Here is a 15,060-nt window from a genome sequence, read left to right as displayed (position 1 = left end):
AAAACAAGAGATTTCGAGCTGGCGACCCTGAGGACAAGATAAGAGACCTTCCCACCCACATGGCAATCTACCCCTACTTTCTATGCACAACAGAGGTTCTTGACCGGGTGTTTGAATGACCCCCACCCCTGCAATCTGCAGATTCGGTTGCCCCCATTCTGTCACCCGGGGGTAGTACCCACCCTGAGGCTACGTCCCTCTCTGTGCTGCCCAATCGACGTATCTCGTGGGAATTGGGGGGTGGTGGTAAAAGAAGGTGTAGCCTTTAAAAGCCCGCTGCTTTAAAACAACCTCAGTTGAACGACAGACTTTTTCCGGGGCTCCGATGGCCCGGAGATTAAGTAAAAATTCAACCAGTGAATCCGCCGGCCGGGCCTCGGCGAGTCACCGTACCATACGCGGCGGCTCACTGAGAAAGTCGCGGTTGGTTTAGTGGTAGGCCCCTGGTTATTCCTCTCACAGGAGGGACAAGGCTGTGCCCACCGCTCACTGGGTACGGTAGTACCGCCATCCTGGTGCTCCCCCTCTCAGTCTCAGACCGTGCTCTGCTGCTGCTGCTCTCCTTTCCGCTCCGGCAACCAGCCGCTCAGCGAACTCTCAGAGAGTTGAAGTGCCCTCACCTGCCTCCTGCTCGGCGGGTTTCCCGGCATCCCGTTTCATGCTGCCACTCGTGCGAAAGAAGAGTAGACAGACCGGAGTCCGGGAGGTGGTTTGAGCGTGAGCAGAGATAACCAGATTGAATTGCGGAGTCAATATCTCACACGAAGCGTTCGACTAGAAGATAGAGACGCCTTCATGCCGAGCTGATAGCGGAGATGTAGATTGAACTGACGAATTGGGCGGGAGGTTTGTCGAGTGGTAGAACGAGGGCTGGTGTTTGAGTTGGAGCTGTTTTGAGATGCTTCGATCGCCCGTGCGCGTGTAAGGCGATGGGAGGTCTTGACCTGATGTTCATTGCAGGAGCATATGCCAAGTCACGCCCAGTCCTTGCGAGGACACTCCCTCGAGTCCTCGCGCCCTTCTCCTGAGGAGTGAAGCTCCCTGTTGGCTGCTTGCTGCAAGCGCTCGTTCTGCCACACCTCGGAGCTCACAACATGCGAGATGCCGGCCGATGATCCAAGGTTGCAAGGCAAGGAGCTGAACCTCTCGCTGTCCGTGCATGCCTTTGTGGCCCCAGCTGCGGGGCAGGAGCAGTCGAACGTGAGCCTGAGCTACTTCTTCCGCAACAACCTGGACATGTCGACAGGTTCGTCCATGATGGATAGCACGAGGGACATGGCAGAGCTCAGCACGTGGCTGCAACAGACCAGGAGGTCAGAAACCCTCCAGTCCCCCAGCTCACAGCATGACGACTCAGCTCTGGCTCACGAGGCTTTGAACATGTCTGACATGCTCTCGAGGTTGAAACAGAGCCACTCGGACTCGCTGGGTCGGACGGGCGAGCTGGAGGCGCAAGTCATGAATGGATGCAAGATGCTCGACGATCTCAAGAGAAGGATCGAAGGGCAGAAGCGAATCTGCGCAAACCTGAAGCAGACGCTGTCTCAGTGGGAGGAGAACCTGTCAAAGACTACGTCGACTGACTTGCAGCGAGGAAACGATCTGTTGCCGAAGCACAACATCGAGTTCTCCAGCAGGAAGTGGCTGGAGCAAGATGAAGGAGTTCTCATCAGCGCCTCTCTTTGCAATGGTCATGTTGCCAGTAAACCTCAAAATCAAGACGCGAAAGGTGCCATGACCTCGAAAGATAGCCGGGTTGCAAAGACGGACCAGGAAAGATGGATTCAAGAACAAAACTCCATGACCGAGTACGTGAGATGGCTAGCTTCTAAAGTTTATGAGAAACCTCCGTCACCTCCTTCGCAACACAAAGCCAAAGGCCAAAGCAGAGAGAGTATTGTACATTCTCTGTCGATCTTCCTGCAAGAACGACAAGCTCAACGCTGCAAGTCGCTTGCCTTCGATCAGTGGAGTGAATGGCACAGGCACGAAGCCTTTCTGCGTGTTGTGCTCTACAAGATTCAGACCAGAGCTCGCGCGAGGCTTCTGCGCCTGGCTCTCGACGCGCTCGGTGGCTACAAGGAAGAAGCCGAGCATGAAGTTGGCTGGTCGGCTGGTACCGAACTTGGATGGAGCCTCCTGGGCTTGCGGTCGCTGACTCACTGGCGGAGTCTGACGACGTGGCGCCGACAGAGCGCGAGCGTGAGGAGGAGGCTGGTGCTGGTGCGGCAGAGACGGATGATGACGCAGTCGTTCAGGAGGTGGGAGGCCTGGATGGAGGAAGAGAGGGAGAGGAGGAGCCTTCTTGACGCTAGGGCTTCTCGCTTCTCTCAGTCGATTCTCAGAGACGTCTTGGCGAGATGGAGATCAAGTGAAGAAGACGGGAAGCGATCAATCGACCTCTCGGCTGCCGAACGCTGCTTGCAGATGGCGTTTTCATTGCAGAACAGTTGCTTCCAACGCTGGTGCTCGCTATGCCAGAACAAGCTCAGGATGAACACGTCGTTCTCTCGCCTCCTCGAGAAGCTGAAGCTCCAGGCCCTCGCGCTGGCCTTCGACCGTTGGACGGGAGAGACTCGCTTTCTCCACGACTTCTCCGAGAGCTACGCGAAGGCTGCTTCCCCTCGCACCCCCGACCTGAGCAGGCTGTCAAACCTCGAAGCCTCTCCCATCTCCGACACTCGTTCCATCCCCCGCTACATCCCCGGCATAGGATTCGTCGGGAGCTCGCGGACCCACGTGCCTCCCTTGAGCTTCGCCAACATGTCGAGGTGAAGCAGAGGAAGCGAGACAAGAGGACAGGGAGAGGGCAGAGGGAGAGAGACACTCGCCATGGATGGCGTCGCTGAGATCAGATGGGGTAGCCTTGGGAGATGGGATTGATCCCGTGACCGTCGACCTTCATGATGCTCCGGCGGAGAGCCTCTCTGCTGCAAGTCATGGGAAGCGATGGCACGTGCGGACGTACATCTCAGCGTTGAGGATGGAGATTTGAGACTGCAGGGCGTCCCTGTCCTTGCCCAGTACTTCCTCTGTGCCCTTCTGACTCCTGAAGCAAGCAAGTTAGACGAGGGGAAGGGAAGATGGGAGGGGAGGGGAGGGGAGGGGAGGGGAGGGGAGGTGACTTGACTAGGGGAAGCAAGCAAGAGAAAGAAACGATGTGAGATTTCGAAGGACGGGTGAAGATGCATGGGTTCGAGGGTCAAGCACGCACTCCAACAGCTCCTTGTATCGTAGCAGTTGATCACTCATGGCCTGTGGTGACGTCAGCAGCCGACCGCTCGTGACCTCGTCCTCACCTTCTTCTCCTGCTCATTCAGCGAGAAGACGTTCCTCATGCCTACGGCCTCTCGCTTCAAGATCTGAGCAGAGAGCGTCATGATGTCGATCAAGGAGCGACTTGCTCTCCTCGTTCTCGTTCTGCAGCCTGACGTACTCGGCATGAGCGGTCAGCGACTGCTGCTTGATCTTCTCCAGGTGTCCGTTGAGCGTGTTCACCTGCACAGCAACATAAGATGACAACCCGCCCGATCCTCCTCCTCCTTCCTCCCGCTCTGCCTCCTCCTCCTTCCTCCCGCTCTCCCTCCTCCTCCTTCCTCCCACTCTCCCTCCTCCTCCTTCCTCCCGCTCTCCCTTCTCCTCCTTCCTCCCGCTCTCCCTTCTCCTCCTAGTCCTGCCCCCTCTCCTGCTCACATGAGCTTCCAGCTGGTCCTTGCGCTGTGTCAGGGCTGGGACGCTCTTGATCAGAGGCTTCGTCTCCTCGAGCTCCCTGCGGGGGAGGAAAGGCGGCTCAGCGCACGGGGAGGAGCCTGGTAGGGGCAGGAGGCGTCACCTGCTGAGAGTCTGGATGTGCGATCGTAGTGAGATGATATCGGTATCCCTGGAAGGAGCAGGAGACAAGGTGAGCATGCCGGCGCTGCTGGGGGAGGAGGAGACCTAAGGTGGACTTCGTTGTGCAGCCTCTCGACCTCCTTGCTCAGCTTGTCGATCTCGATGCCCTTGGCTGCCACGTGCTGAGCCAGGTCGTCCCTGCACGCCCGGTGAAGGAAGCGGAGGGAGAGGAGAGAGAAATAGAAGGGAGAGGAGGGGAGGGGAGAAGAGAGGAGAGGGGAAAATGAAAGAGAAGGGAGGGAGAGGAGAGGAGAGGAGGTAAAGGAGAAGGGAGAGAGAGGAGGGGAGGGGAGGGGAGGGGAAGGGAGGGGAAGAGAGGTGAACGAGAGGAGCAAGGAGCAAGGAGGGGAAACGAGAGGGTCTGTAGCGCGGGAGGAGGAGGAGGATCGATCTACCGGGCCCGCAGAGCCTCTTGGAGCGACCGTTCGAGCGCCTTCACACTCTCAATCTTCTCCATCTCGAGCTGCTCGGGATGTTGTCAACCGGCGTCAGAGGCGCCTGGCACTGCACCTGGTGGATCCTCTGCTGGAGCGGAGGGATCTGGAGGCACTGCGTCTGCAAGCGAGCCACCTCGGCCTGCTGGATGTCAGCTGGGGGCTGCCTGGCCCCCCACCAGCCTCCCTCTACCTGGAGCTCCTTGATCGTCTCCTGCAGCCTCACTTGCGTCTCTGCGCGCGGGTGAGGGGACACGAAGGGGAAATTTCACAGCTCGCCCCCACCTGCCGAGCTCTTCTTGAGGGCCTCCAGCTCGTTGGCCAGCACGTCCCTCTCGTACCTGTAGCCGAGCAGCTGGAGGCAGAGAGCTGAGAACAGAGACAGAGGAGCGGCTGGAGGGGGAACCTGCTTCTTCTCGAGCTCCAACATCTCCACGGTCCTCTTCAACGACTCGCATTCCGTCACAAGCACAGTATACTGTAGAATGAAGGTCAATCCCCTCCTGATCTCTCTCTCTCTCTCCCTCCTACCCCCAACCACTTGCTCCTGCTCCTGTCTGCCCCCTCCTCTCCTCTTAGACCTCCTGCTCCTGCTCCTGCTCCTGCTCCTGCTCCTGCTCCCCCGCTTCCTCATCCGCAGATGCTCTAGCCCAAATCTCTTCTTCGTCATCTTCGTCGCATTTCGACACAGAGTTATTGCAACCTACCTTCTGCTCAAGTTCCGCGTAATCCATCTTGACCTGCACCAGCATGACGGACGTCTCCTCGCTCCTCCTCCTCACCTTCTGCAGCTCAGCCGGCAGGTTCTCCAGTGCTTTGAAGCGAGTCTGCCAAGTAGCTGAGGGCGCATGACCCTCCTCCTCCTCCTCCTCCTCCTCCTCCTTCTCCTCCTCCTCCTCTGCCCCTCTCCTCCTTCGACCTCGTAGTACTTGATGGCCTCCTCTTGCAGCTGTTTGCTCTGCACCTGTGGGGGCTCTCAGCTGGGGAGAAGGTGGAAGAGGAGGAGGACGAACTTGAAGTTTCTGCGTCTCAAGCGCGAAGTTGGCGGAAGTCTCTCGCTCCCGCTGGATCTCCGACGCCGCGTTGGCTCGCGCATGCGCCTCGGACAGTCGGAGAGCAGCCAGTTCCTGCATGCTCGATGATGATGATGATGATGATGATGATGATGATGATGATGATGATGATGATGATGATGATGATGATGATGAGAGGGAGGGAGGGTGAAAGAGACCTTGTCTAGTAGTTCGTTCTTGGTGGATAAGGAGCCATTAAGCTGATGTCATGCGATTGTCAGGCAGCCATGATCTCCTCTTCCTCCTCCTCCTCCTCCTCCTCAACCTTGCGAAGATCCTCCAGCTGCTGCTCGACCTCCTGCCTCGTGGGTGAGGAATGTTGGTCCCCTCTCTCCTCTCCTCTGTACTCTCCTAGGGTATCCTTTTACCCCTTACCTCTCTCCTTACCTCTGTTCTTTCCCCACTCTGTTCTTTCTCCTACACTCCACAACCTCCCACCTTCCCTGTCCCACCTCGCTTCTCTGCCCCTCCTCCTCTCACACTAAGGATGTCTACCTGCCGCTGGTTGGCAGCTGACCACAGCATGTCGCGCAGACGATTGATCTTGAGCAAGTCAAGGTCACTGTGCGAATGTGGGGGGGGGGAGCAGCGATACTTCCGCACTGAGTTTCTCCCGGTCCTCGTTAGCAGCCTCGACCTTCCTCTGCGTTCCGCCATCAGCCAGTGCCAAAGAGCAAGGACGAGGAGGAAGAGGAGGAGAGCAGGAGAGGCGAGGAGAAAGCGGAGGGATGCAAAGGAGTGAGGGAAACAGTAGACAGGTAGGCAAGCGACGGAGGACGGAAGAGATCGGGGAGGGAGGGGATAGGGAGTGAGTAACGAGGACTTGAAGGAGGGAGTCTCGTCACCTGGAGTAGGAGAATTTCCTGTGCCTCCTGCTCCCTGGTCGTCACCAGGCTCGTGTAGGCGGCGGATGCTCGGAGGTGTTTGTCTCGCTCAAGCTCGTACTGGCGCATCACGTCAGGACAGACTCGCTTCCTCCCTCCCCAGGACCTGCGACAGGTTTTGATTTGACAGCGCCAGCAGCTCTCGCAGACGATCATCGCGGTCCTTGACCTCCTGCTCCCTTGTCAAACTCCTCCTCCTCCTCCTCCTCCTCCTCCTCCAACTTTCCTGTCTGAGGGTCGCGATCTCGCGGCGCGCAGCCTCCAGCTCAGACGAGTTTTCAGCTGTCGGCGGCTGTTTGACCCCCCGGAACATCAGCAGCTCCTCCTATACAGAGCTCAGCAGGCAGACAGCTGGGAGATCATCGGGTCCTCGCCTGAAGCTGCTGGATGGTCGACTTGAGCCTGTTGAAGAATTCGTAGAGGGTGCGAAGAGACGCGCGAGTGCATTTCGAGCAGATCCTGCGAAAGTGTGAGCCCCACTAGTACAAGTAGGATGATGAAGGAGGGAGAAATCATCACCCGAGGAGGTTAGGATGAAGGAGGAGGAGGTGGTGGAGAGTAGGAGAGTAGGAGAGGAGGAGAGTACGAGGAGAAGGGGACTACTCCTAGTAGTAGTCGTATTCACCGTTTTTGGTACAAAGAGCTGTTGGTGTCCCTGGTCAGATCGAGCAATTCTGTTGCCAGCTGGCTGCAAGGCCGGGAGTCATTCCCAGCTCCTTTTCAGCTCTCGAGGCTGAGGCATTGTGGACCTGGGGCTCTTGGAAACGTCTGAGTTGGACTTGAGGTCCGGCAGGACGAGGATGTCGACGTCCAACATCTGCCCAACAAAACCCCTTCACTCTCAACCTCCCTTCTCCTGGGAGATCAGACCGGGTCCGTGTCCTGGGAAGCGTGCATCCCAATGATCTCGATCCTTCCCAGGTTGGTCTCGAGCGACTGAGGACAAGGTCAGCTTGATAGTCCCTCTTTCTTAGCTCCAAGCCTTGCTGATCTCCTCCTGCAGCTCTCGCTTGAACGCCTGGCGCCTGCGTCGTCGCCGTCGTCAGAGCCTCCTACCATTCCCGTTCCCGACGGCTCACCGCTCCGTGTCTTCTTGCAGCTCGTCTAGACGGTAGCGGATCGTCATGGTGACAGGAACGATCTGCCAAAGGACGATGAGCAGAGCAGGGCCGAGCTCGTATCACCCATCACCTCCTGATATTCTCGATCCTTCATCTCTTTCCTCATCTGAGTTGTCGTCTGCACACACAGGGTCAAACTCTTTCTCCTTCCCGCCATCCCCCCCCCCGTCCCCAGTCCTGCTCTTCCACTTCCACCGCCTCCACAGTCCCTGTTGCCCCTTCCCCGCTTCTCGCTATCATGACGCACAAGGTTTGCACTGGCGAGCTCGAGCTGCAGCCGCGTGATCGTCTCTTTCATCTCGCTCTCTGACGCCCCCATGATGAGTTGCTTCTTCAGTTCTCTGCGCGTCTATTGTCAGCAAAGGGAGCCAGGGAGTCTTCGTGACCTGATCAGCTCGACCACGGACATGTACATCTTGCCATCCATGCTGTCTTTGTTTCGCCACGAGTTCTGGCGGCACAGTGATTTCAGTGGAGGAGATGCGAAGATGTCAGTTGAGCACCTGTATCATGGTCTCGTACACCGAAGCCGGATCGTTCTGTTGCAAGACTCAAACGTAAGTGCTCAGCCGCGAGGTCAAGGAGCCTACAGGATCATCTTGGCATGTCAACATGCTGTTGATCTCCTGCGTTCAGCGAGCATCAGTGGGTCGAGCCCCGCGGTTGCGACCGAGGAGGCAGAGGCAGAGGCAGAGGCAGAGGCAGAGGCCGAGGCAGATACCTGGAGCAGGCAAAGCTGCGTGTCCTGCAGCTCCGACGAGGTTCTGAAGATGGTCGTCTCGAAGGATCCAACGCCGGGGCGGGAGAGCCTGTCAAAACTCATCAACTACATCTACTCGCACTCCAGCGTCACTCTACAGCAGTCGGATCGCACTTCCCTCCGGCCCGCGGATCATGCTCTTAACCTAGGTTTTCGACATCCTCAGGTCTAGAATGCACTTTCGGGCTCTTCACCTGCGCGATCGGCAGCCCGTAGACTGCAACTCCGTCTACGGAGATCAGCGTGTCCATGGGAACGACTCGTCGAGCGATCTGTCCTCCACGGAGGACAGAGGAGATTTGGTATCCTTCACCATTCCGATCGTGCTCGATCACAGCGTGGACTCCGGCGTTGTTGACCACCATCTCCCTAGAGTCAAGTCGGACTGCTAACCGCAGTCAGACAATCTTGAAAAGCAGAGTAAACTCATGTTATCGGCTAGATCGTCGTGAACGTGAGTATGGTCAGGTATGCAGATTCATCACATCATTCAAACATGGTTTCAGGTCAGACATAGATCATGATTCAAGGTAATTTCCTCTTCTACATCTTATCTTCTGGTTCCTGCTGCTACACATGCTCATGTGCTATGATCCTTTACTGCCCTTCCTGTTACAGTCGTAATGGGAGCTCCCTGCCCTCAACGCAATCTTGTATTCAAACTTCGACTTGACTCTGTTTCTGTCTCGACCTCTGCCTGCCTGCCTGCCTGCCTGCCTGCCTGCCTGCCTCTCCCTCTCTCGCCATGGAGGCTACAGAGACTGGTCTGCCACCTTTGTTCATTTCAGTCTCAGCCATGTCTCTTCATCCTCTTCTTGACTTTTTTTTTGGCCCACAATCAATCAGCAGTACCGCCCCCACGATAACTAAAAATAAGGTGATAAGTAAACTTGACTGCCAGAGGTACCGCACGGCAATGAAGAGCTCGCCGAAGCCGATGCCGGAGGCCCCCGCCATGCTGATCGAGCCGGCGCTAAGGCCTGCGGGCATCAGCCCCGTGCAGAAGCGAACAATCGAGCAGAAGATCTCCGAGCTGAAGGCGCTCAGGGGGGAGAAGACCTTGCTGTGGTGCAAGCTTTCAGAGGACAGCCTGTCTTCGCGACAGGAGGAGTTTTCTGAGAAGCTCACTCTGATCTCCCTCGTCCGATCGCTACGAAGCAAGTGCCACGAGCTGGAGGAAGACTGCAACCAGAAGGAGGCGAGGCTGAAGGCGTGCCAGGTGAAGCTGGCCGAGTGCCAGGGGGTCCTGGAGGATGAACGCAGGAGGTTTGCCGATGAGCGCAAACAGTGGGACGACAGGCTCACACAAGTTGTGTTGAATAGCAAAAGTTGGCACGAGCACGATTGATGACGTCTTTGCCCACATTGTATGTTTTATTATTGAAGGATCCTCATGATGATCACCAGGACGACTGACAACACAACAGAACCCGCCATCAGAGTCCAGTACATCCTTCCCTCGCCACGCTCTCTCTCCTGCACCATGGCTTCTAGTGCATCTTTCAGGGCCTTGCTCGGGTCCTCCTCAATGCTGATGGATTTTACCTGTCGAACTTTCGTCATACGCAAACACGATCTCCACTCACTTACCGCAGTCCCGTTCACGTTCCGGATGCTGGCACGTACAACGGGCTTAATCCCCTTCCCCCTGCCCCCCCAATCGATTTCGACAGTCCCGAAGTTGTAGCCTGTGTACCAGTCGCCTGGACGCTCCCGGTGCTCTTGGTATGCTCCAACTATCGGGCCACAGGCTCGTCCCCACCTGATAGCGAGCGCGGGTGGATCAGAGGAGAGAAGGGGCGAGCGAGGAATTCTGACCAAACAGTAGCGCAAGTGTGCGTCATGCCTGAAGAAGTGACCTCGACAGCAGGGCGACCAGACAGCTGAAAGAGTCGCTTAGACGAGCAAGATGGTTTGTTCACAACAGACTGACCTCGGCAAAGTGAACATCTCCAGAGAGGATGACCAGGTTTGACGGTCGGTACCTGAGAATCAGTTCCAAGAGCTTTCGTTTGCTGCGAGGAAAGTGTTTCCAAGATTCGACAAGGTTGTTGCTGGTCAGAACCTGCCATCACAGCGTCGACTTATCATGTGTTGTTGGTCAAGTTTGTCAGGTACCTGGATGGATGAGACCAAGATGTGGACGGCAGCTCTCGAGTTCTTCAGCTCGTCCTCAAGCCAGAGCCACTGCTCCTCTCCCAAGATGTCTCCTCCATGATCCAACCCCAACCCCAAAGTTCCGCACAGCCAACGCGTGAAGGCAGCTACCAACGCTGAGAACGGAATCTTGAAGGAGCCGATGGACGGGATGAAGTGACTGTCTCGGTGATAGCGAGTGTCAAGCAGTATCACCTGGAGGTGAACCGTCATCAGGCTTTGTTAGGACCCACACTGAACTCTTCAACCTTGACCACGTCGGTAGAGTTTCCAAAATTGTGAGAAGAGTACAATCCCTGCCGACGACGTCGTGCAGAATGGCGATCAACCCCGATGAAGTCCAAGAAGGCCTGCTGGCTGCCTGCACGTGCATAGCAGCATGTTACTGGATGAGGAGAAGAAAAACGCGTCCAGGAGGAAACGAACCTTCACGATCTCTGAGAAATTTTCCTGCGTCGTTCTTCCCGTAATCGTGATCATCATAGCTGCTCAGGAGCTCACGGGAAAGGATCGCAGCTTTGAATAGTACTTACACTCCCTCAACGATCACTCCCGTGGAGAGGAACTGACGATAATCCTCTCTCTCCAGCTGAGAGCGGTAGGCCGTCTTCAGGTCGTCGGGCTGATCCCCTCCCAGGTACACGGCGTCCCCCGTCCATAGCCACCTGTGCCGCCGTCACCTTGTGCCAGGAGACGCACAGACTAGCATACACTTGGGGGGCCTGCTCCCTGATCGCTCCCCACAGAGGCTGAGGCCAGAAGGGCTTGCTACAGGAGCCGAAGGCCAGCTTCGAGAGCTTCACGTCCTCGAAGTCATTGTCCGGCGCATGCGCCGCACAGGAGGAAAGGAGAGAAGCATAGGCAGCGAGCGAGAGCAGAAAGAGTCTTGTAGGAGGACGATCACAGCACATCGCTCAGTCCCCCGCCCGCTCCTCATACATCCCCTCCCTGCGATCCCTCCGACATGCTCGCTGCTTTCCATCCGACTCCGAGGCGGGCGCCGTTCGACAAACTTCGACGCGAGGCTCTGACTCAGTGAGTCTCCCGAAGGGCCCGGGCCGGCCGCCCGGCCGGGCCCCGCCTTGTAGGTCACCTCCAGTATGATGATCGCGAGTTCAGCATAAAGCCTAAATTCCCCATCACCGAATGTTACATGAAGTACTGTCAGTGGTGATCTTCCGAAGTTCCAGTTCCGATATGGTCCGATCACCGTTCCGCCGTTGTACGCCGCCGTAGTACGTCATGATCCGATCAGATACTAGAGACATGCTTCATGGCCATCATTGATCAGTGAACTTCCGAAACTTGAAGTTCATGCTGCAGCTCGAGATTGTGCTTTGTTGATTGCGAAAGGTGAACTTCAGGGTGTATGATGATTCTAGCATCATCAAGTCAATGATGACTCAGTGACATTTCACTCCCTTTCTACTATCACCTTTGATGCCATTCATCGAAGGGCGCCGGGCATGTACGAGTCGGGTTATCATTCATTCATACCTCCGGATGATGAAATGTTCATTCATCTCACACCCTTCCTATGTTGATCTCTCATTCCGTTTACGTTTTCTTGAAGCTGACTGCGATATCCATGCGGCCTGCTTCGAAGGCCTCAGTAGGTCTGATACAGTCATCCATGACCGTTGCCACTCAGAGAATCGTCCCTCGTATTCTTCCATCAAGACATTCTCACGTTGCTGGCATATGAAGTCTGCTTCTTCCGTCTCCACGGGTCTCTGCAGGTCGGTCGATGGTTTCGTCACCGCCCTCCTCCTCCTCAACAAGCTCACAATCGATTGGAGGAAGGGAGACATCCACCAGCTCCCGATCTGGATCGCTATTGTAAGTGACTGTCGGAAACGCCTACCGTACCGGGTGACTTCAGGGCTGCCGCCGTGCGGCCGGCTCGGCTTGAAGGCTCGGCGGTAACCTCAACTTTCAGGAATGAACATGACTACTTGAAGACTTGAGCGGTCAGACTGGGACGGTCCGACGGTCTCCCGCTGCACCGACCGGGTGCTGCGGCCGCGCCCTGCTGAGCGCACTGTGCGGGCAGCGGCCGGGCTGTGACAGCGGAACTCCGAGCTTCCGAAGCACAGGCTAAATCTTCGAGGAAAGAGAAATTGGAAACTTATCATAAGTTCATTGCCGAGTTTTCACTGAGAACAGAGCACTTGCCTGTTTCAAGATCTATTCTTGGTCGCTGTGCTATCTCGACCGCACCTTGTACTGCACGCTTGTTCCTCACTGAGTCTGTTGAAATCCTACTGTGCCTGTGCTGAAAGTGTGTTGTTGGCCATGATATGCTGTGATGAGAGTTAGGAAGCGATCAAACTCTGGGAATGCTCACATCTATTTACAATATACATATCGAGATTCTTGAATCCTAGTCTACACGTGCGTCTTGACTTCACAGGCAACTTCCTTCCCCCCTTTACAGCTGCAGGACCCTCCCGCTCACGCCCGAGATCTGCGCATGCTGCCGGATCAGCCGCGACGCCGCCGCGAGACACTCGAGCTGCTTGCGACGGCTGGGGCATCCGTACTTGGCGTGACGGCAGGCTTGGTCGTTGGTATCCGGAGAGAGGGGGCGAGGAGAGGGAGACTTGGGGGAGTCAGGAGCAGGAGAGGAGGAGGAAGGAGCGATGCAGGACAAGTCGATCTGGACCATGGAGACGATGGGCGGAGAAGGGGGCGAAGGAGAAGGGGGCGGAGGATGTGGCTGTGGTGAATGCAAGTGTGACAGCCTCAAGAGTTTATGAGGGCGGAAGGGCGTGTGTGGTAAATATCGGACGTTAGGTTGCTTACAGGCTGTGGTCACGAGAGATGTCAGCAGAACGATCTCTGCCCCCTTTGTCAGCTGATCAACCGTACCCGGAGTCACGCCCCCCCCGGTCGCCAAGCCGGGCCCTGCCACCGGCTCCGGACACTGAAGTTTGAAGTAAATATTGAACGGAACGCCTGGCAGCGGGAGCAGGAGCATCGATGGCATGGAATCTCGGAACTTCGGAAATCAGTACGACTACTAGTCACTTTCACTCGGATGTACGCTGAGGGCCGTCTCCGTCTCCTGGTATCCCGCCAGTTCATGCACGGTAGTTTCATGGAGCGGCTTATCTAGCTGACCTTGCATGTACATTACATCATTTCCCTTCCGATCCTCGCCTGCACTCCTAGACGTCTAGCCTCTCAAGCGTGGCATTCTAATGTCGTGTTTTCATGCAATGCTGGACTCGGAGTATCAGCTTAGTTGGGCCTTACCCTACGGTCTGATGGCAGATGGACCGAAGCAAGTGGGGGGGATGTCAGCTGTGCAAGGCCTCTACGTGTCCGCCTTGATCTCAGCATGCAAAAAGCTCGCCCAGTCTGCTCTACTGTACATCGCTTTATTCATACACGAACACAGCTCGTGTCCTCTTCGTATTAGTCTACAGGTGATTAGATTACAGGCTACTTCCTCCCCCGCCTCTGTGTCGCCCTCCCCTCGTTTACAGCTGCAGGACCCTCCCGCTCACGCCTGAGATCTGCGCATGACGCTGGATCAGCCGCGACGCCGCCGCGAGACACTCGAGCTGCTTGCGACGGCTGGGGCATCCGTACTTGGCGTGACGGCAGGCTTGGTCGTTGGTATCCGGATAGAGGGGGCGAGGAGAGGGAGACTTGGGGGAGTCAGGAGCAGGAGAGGAGGAGGAAGGAGCGATGCAGGACAAGTCGATCTGGACCATGGAGACGATGGGCTGAGGAGGGGGCGAAGGAGAAGGAGGCGGAGGATGTGGCTGTGGTGAATGCAAGTGTGACAGCCTCAAGAGTTTATGAGGGCGGAAGGGCGTGTGTGGTAAATATCGGAGGTTAAGATGCTTACAGGCTGTGGTCACGAGAGATGTCAGCAGAACGATCTCTGCCCCCTTTGTCAGCTGATCAACCGTACCCGGAGTCACGGGCCCCCCGGTCGCCAAGCCGGGCCCTGCCACCGGCTCCGGACACTGAAGTATGGCTCGGAAGTAAAGATTGAACGGAACGCCTGGCAGCGGGAGCATCGATGGCATGGAATCCCGGAAATCAGTACGACTACTGGTCACTTTGGCACTCGGATGTACGCTGAGGGCCGTCTCCGTCTCCTGGTATCCCGCCAGTTGATGGCATGCACGGTAGTTTCATGGAGCGGCTTGTCTAGCTGACCTTGCATGTACATTACATCATTTCCCTTCCGATCCTCGCCTGCACTCCTAGACATCTAGCCTCTCAAGCGTGGCATTCTAATGTCGTGTTTTCATGCAATGCTGGACTCGGAGTATCAGCTTAGTTGCCTTACCCTACGGTCTGATGGCAGATGGACCGAAGCAAGTGTGGGGGGATGTCAGCTGTGCAAGGCCTCTACGTGTCCGCCTTGATCTCAGCATGCAAAAAGCTCGCCCAGTCTGCTCTACTGTACATCGCTTTATTCATACACGAACACAGCTCGTGTCCTCTTCGTATTAGTCTACAGGTGATTAGATTACAGGCTACTTCCTTTCCCCGCCTCTGTGTCGCCCTCCCCTCGTTTACAGCTGCAGGATCCTCCCGCTCACGCCCGAGATCTGCGCATGACGCTGGATCAGCCGCGACGCCGCCGCGAGACACTCGAGCTGCTTGCGACGGCTGGGGCATCCGTACTTGGCGTGACGGCAGGCTTGGTCGTTGGTATCCGGATAGAGGGGGCGAGGAGAGGGAGACTTGGGGGAGTCAGGAGCAGGAGAGGAGGAG

The 15,060-nt window shown here is 56.6% G+C and overlaps 8 protein-coding genes across 8 annotated transcripts; 2 read left to right on the top strand and 6 right to left on the bottom strand.

Annotated features, from left to right (window-relative positions):
• Nucleotides 1-1,101: 1,101 nt before the first annotated feature.
• On the top strand, nt 1,102-2,775 carry GUITHDRAFT_105454 (hypothetical protein; the record flags this gene model as incomplete). Its single annotated transcript, XM_005835753.1, has 1 exon — nt 1,102-2,775. The coding sequence occupies one exon, from the start codon at nt 1,102-1,104 to the stop codon at nt 2,773-2,775; it is 1,674 nt and encodes a 557-aa protein (XP_005835810.1).
• A 76-nt stretch (nt 2,776-2,851) lies between these two features.
• GUITHDRAFT_105453 (hypothetical protein) lies at nt 2,852-5,458 on the bottom strand (the record flags this gene model as incomplete). The annotated part of the gene is made up of 17 exons (XM_005835752.1): nt 2,852-2,927; nt 2,969-3,049; nt 3,215-3,255; nt 3,300-3,362; nt 3,433-3,498; nt 3,694-3,769; nt 3,833-3,880; nt 3,937-4,029; nt 4,314-4,354; nt 4,402-4,467; nt 4,519-4,559; nt 4,611-4,680; nt 4,732-4,803; nt 4,907-5,065; nt 5,108-5,152; nt 5,245-5,289; nt 5,339-5,458. 17 exons carry the CDS (start codon nt 5,456-5,458, stop codon nt 2,852-2,854), a joined length of 1,203 nt encoding a protein of 400 aa, XP_005835809.1.
• Nucleotides 5,459-6,641: 1,183 nt separating this feature from the next.
• On the bottom strand, nt 6,642-7,179 carry GUITHDRAFT_105452 (hypothetical protein; the record flags this gene model as incomplete). Its single annotated transcript, XM_005835751.1, has 4 exons — nt 6,642-6,741; nt 6,908-6,970; nt 7,032-7,099; nt 7,153-7,179. 4 exons carry the CDS (start codon nt 7,177-7,179, stop codon nt 6,642-6,644), a joined length of 258 nt encoding a protein of 85 aa, XP_005835808.1.
• Nucleotides 7,180-7,252: 73 nt separating this feature from the next.
• GUITHDRAFT_105451 (hypothetical protein) lies at nt 7,253-8,528 on the bottom strand (the record flags this gene model as incomplete). Its single annotated transcript, XM_005835750.1, has 10 exons — nt 7,253-7,307; nt 7,362-7,423; nt 7,474-7,521; nt 7,651-7,744; nt 7,790-7,854; nt 7,907-7,942; nt 7,994-8,029; nt 8,125-8,212; nt 8,262-8,308; nt 8,358-8,528. The coding sequence occupies 10 exons, from the start codon at nt 8,526-8,528 to the stop codon at nt 7,253-7,255; spliced, it is 702 nt and encodes a 233-aa protein (XP_005835807.1).
• Nucleotides 8,529-9,079: 551 nt separating this feature from the next.
• Nucleotides 9,080-9,511, top strand: GUITHDRAFT_105450 (hypothetical protein; the record flags this gene model as incomplete). The annotated part of the gene is made up of 1 exon (XM_005835749.1): nt 9,080-9,511. The coding sequence occupies one exon, from the start codon at nt 9,080-9,082 to the stop codon at nt 9,509-9,511; it is 432 nt and encodes a 143-aa protein (XP_005835806.1).
• Nucleotides 9,512-9,899: 388 nt separating this feature from the next.
• GUITHDRAFT_68468 (hypothetical protein) lies at nt 9,900-10,981 on the bottom strand (the record flags this gene model as incomplete). The annotated part of the gene is made up of 6 exons (XM_005835748.1): nt 9,900-10,058; nt 10,097-10,228; nt 10,282-10,515; nt 10,569-10,681; nt 10,747-10,805; nt 10,854-10,981. Coding segments are annotated over 6 exons (825 nt in total), but the record flags the coding sequence as incomplete, so codon positions are not given.
• Nucleotides 10,982-12,346: 1,365 nt separating this feature from the next.
• GUITHDRAFT_151700 (hypothetical protein) lies at nt 12,347-13,035 on the bottom strand. The gene has a single exon (XM_005835747.1). It carries the CDS (start codon nt 12,986-12,988, stop codon nt 12,752-12,754), a length of 237 nt encoding a protein of 78 aa, XP_005835804.1. The 5' UTR covers nt 12,989-13,035; the 3' UTR covers nt 12,347-12,751.
• Nucleotides 13,036-13,688: 653 nt separating this feature from the next.
• Nucleotides 13,689-14,104, bottom strand: GUITHDRAFT_151699 (hypothetical protein). The gene has a single exon (XM_005835746.1). The coding sequence runs from the start codon at nt 14,040-14,042 to the stop codon at nt 13,806-13,808; it is 237 nt and encodes a 78-aa protein (XP_005835803.1). The 5' UTR covers nt 14,043-14,104; the 3' UTR covers nt 13,689-13,805.
• Between the last annotated feature and the right edge of the window lie 956 nt (nt 14,105-15,060).

The sequence above is a fragment of the Guillardia theta genome, assembly GCF_000315625.1.
Source record: "Guillardia theta CCMP2712 unplaced genomic scaffold GUITHscaffold_20, whole genome shotgun sequence".
Taxonomy (NCBI): Eukaryota; class Cryptophyceae; order Pyrenomonadales; family Geminigeraceae; genus Guillardia; species Guillardia theta.
This window is presented reverse-complemented; position numbering and strand designations above follow the sequence as displayed.

Coding starts and splice junctions, on each gene's coding strand:
- GUITHDRAFT_151700 (XM_005835747.1), bottom strand. CDS start 12,988: ATGGTCCAGATCGACTTGTCCTGCATCGCTCCTTCCTCCTCCTCTCCT.
- GUITHDRAFT_151699 (XM_005835746.1), bottom strand. CDS start 14,042: ATGGTCCAGATCGACTTGTCCTGCATCGCTCCTTCCTCCTCCTCTCCT.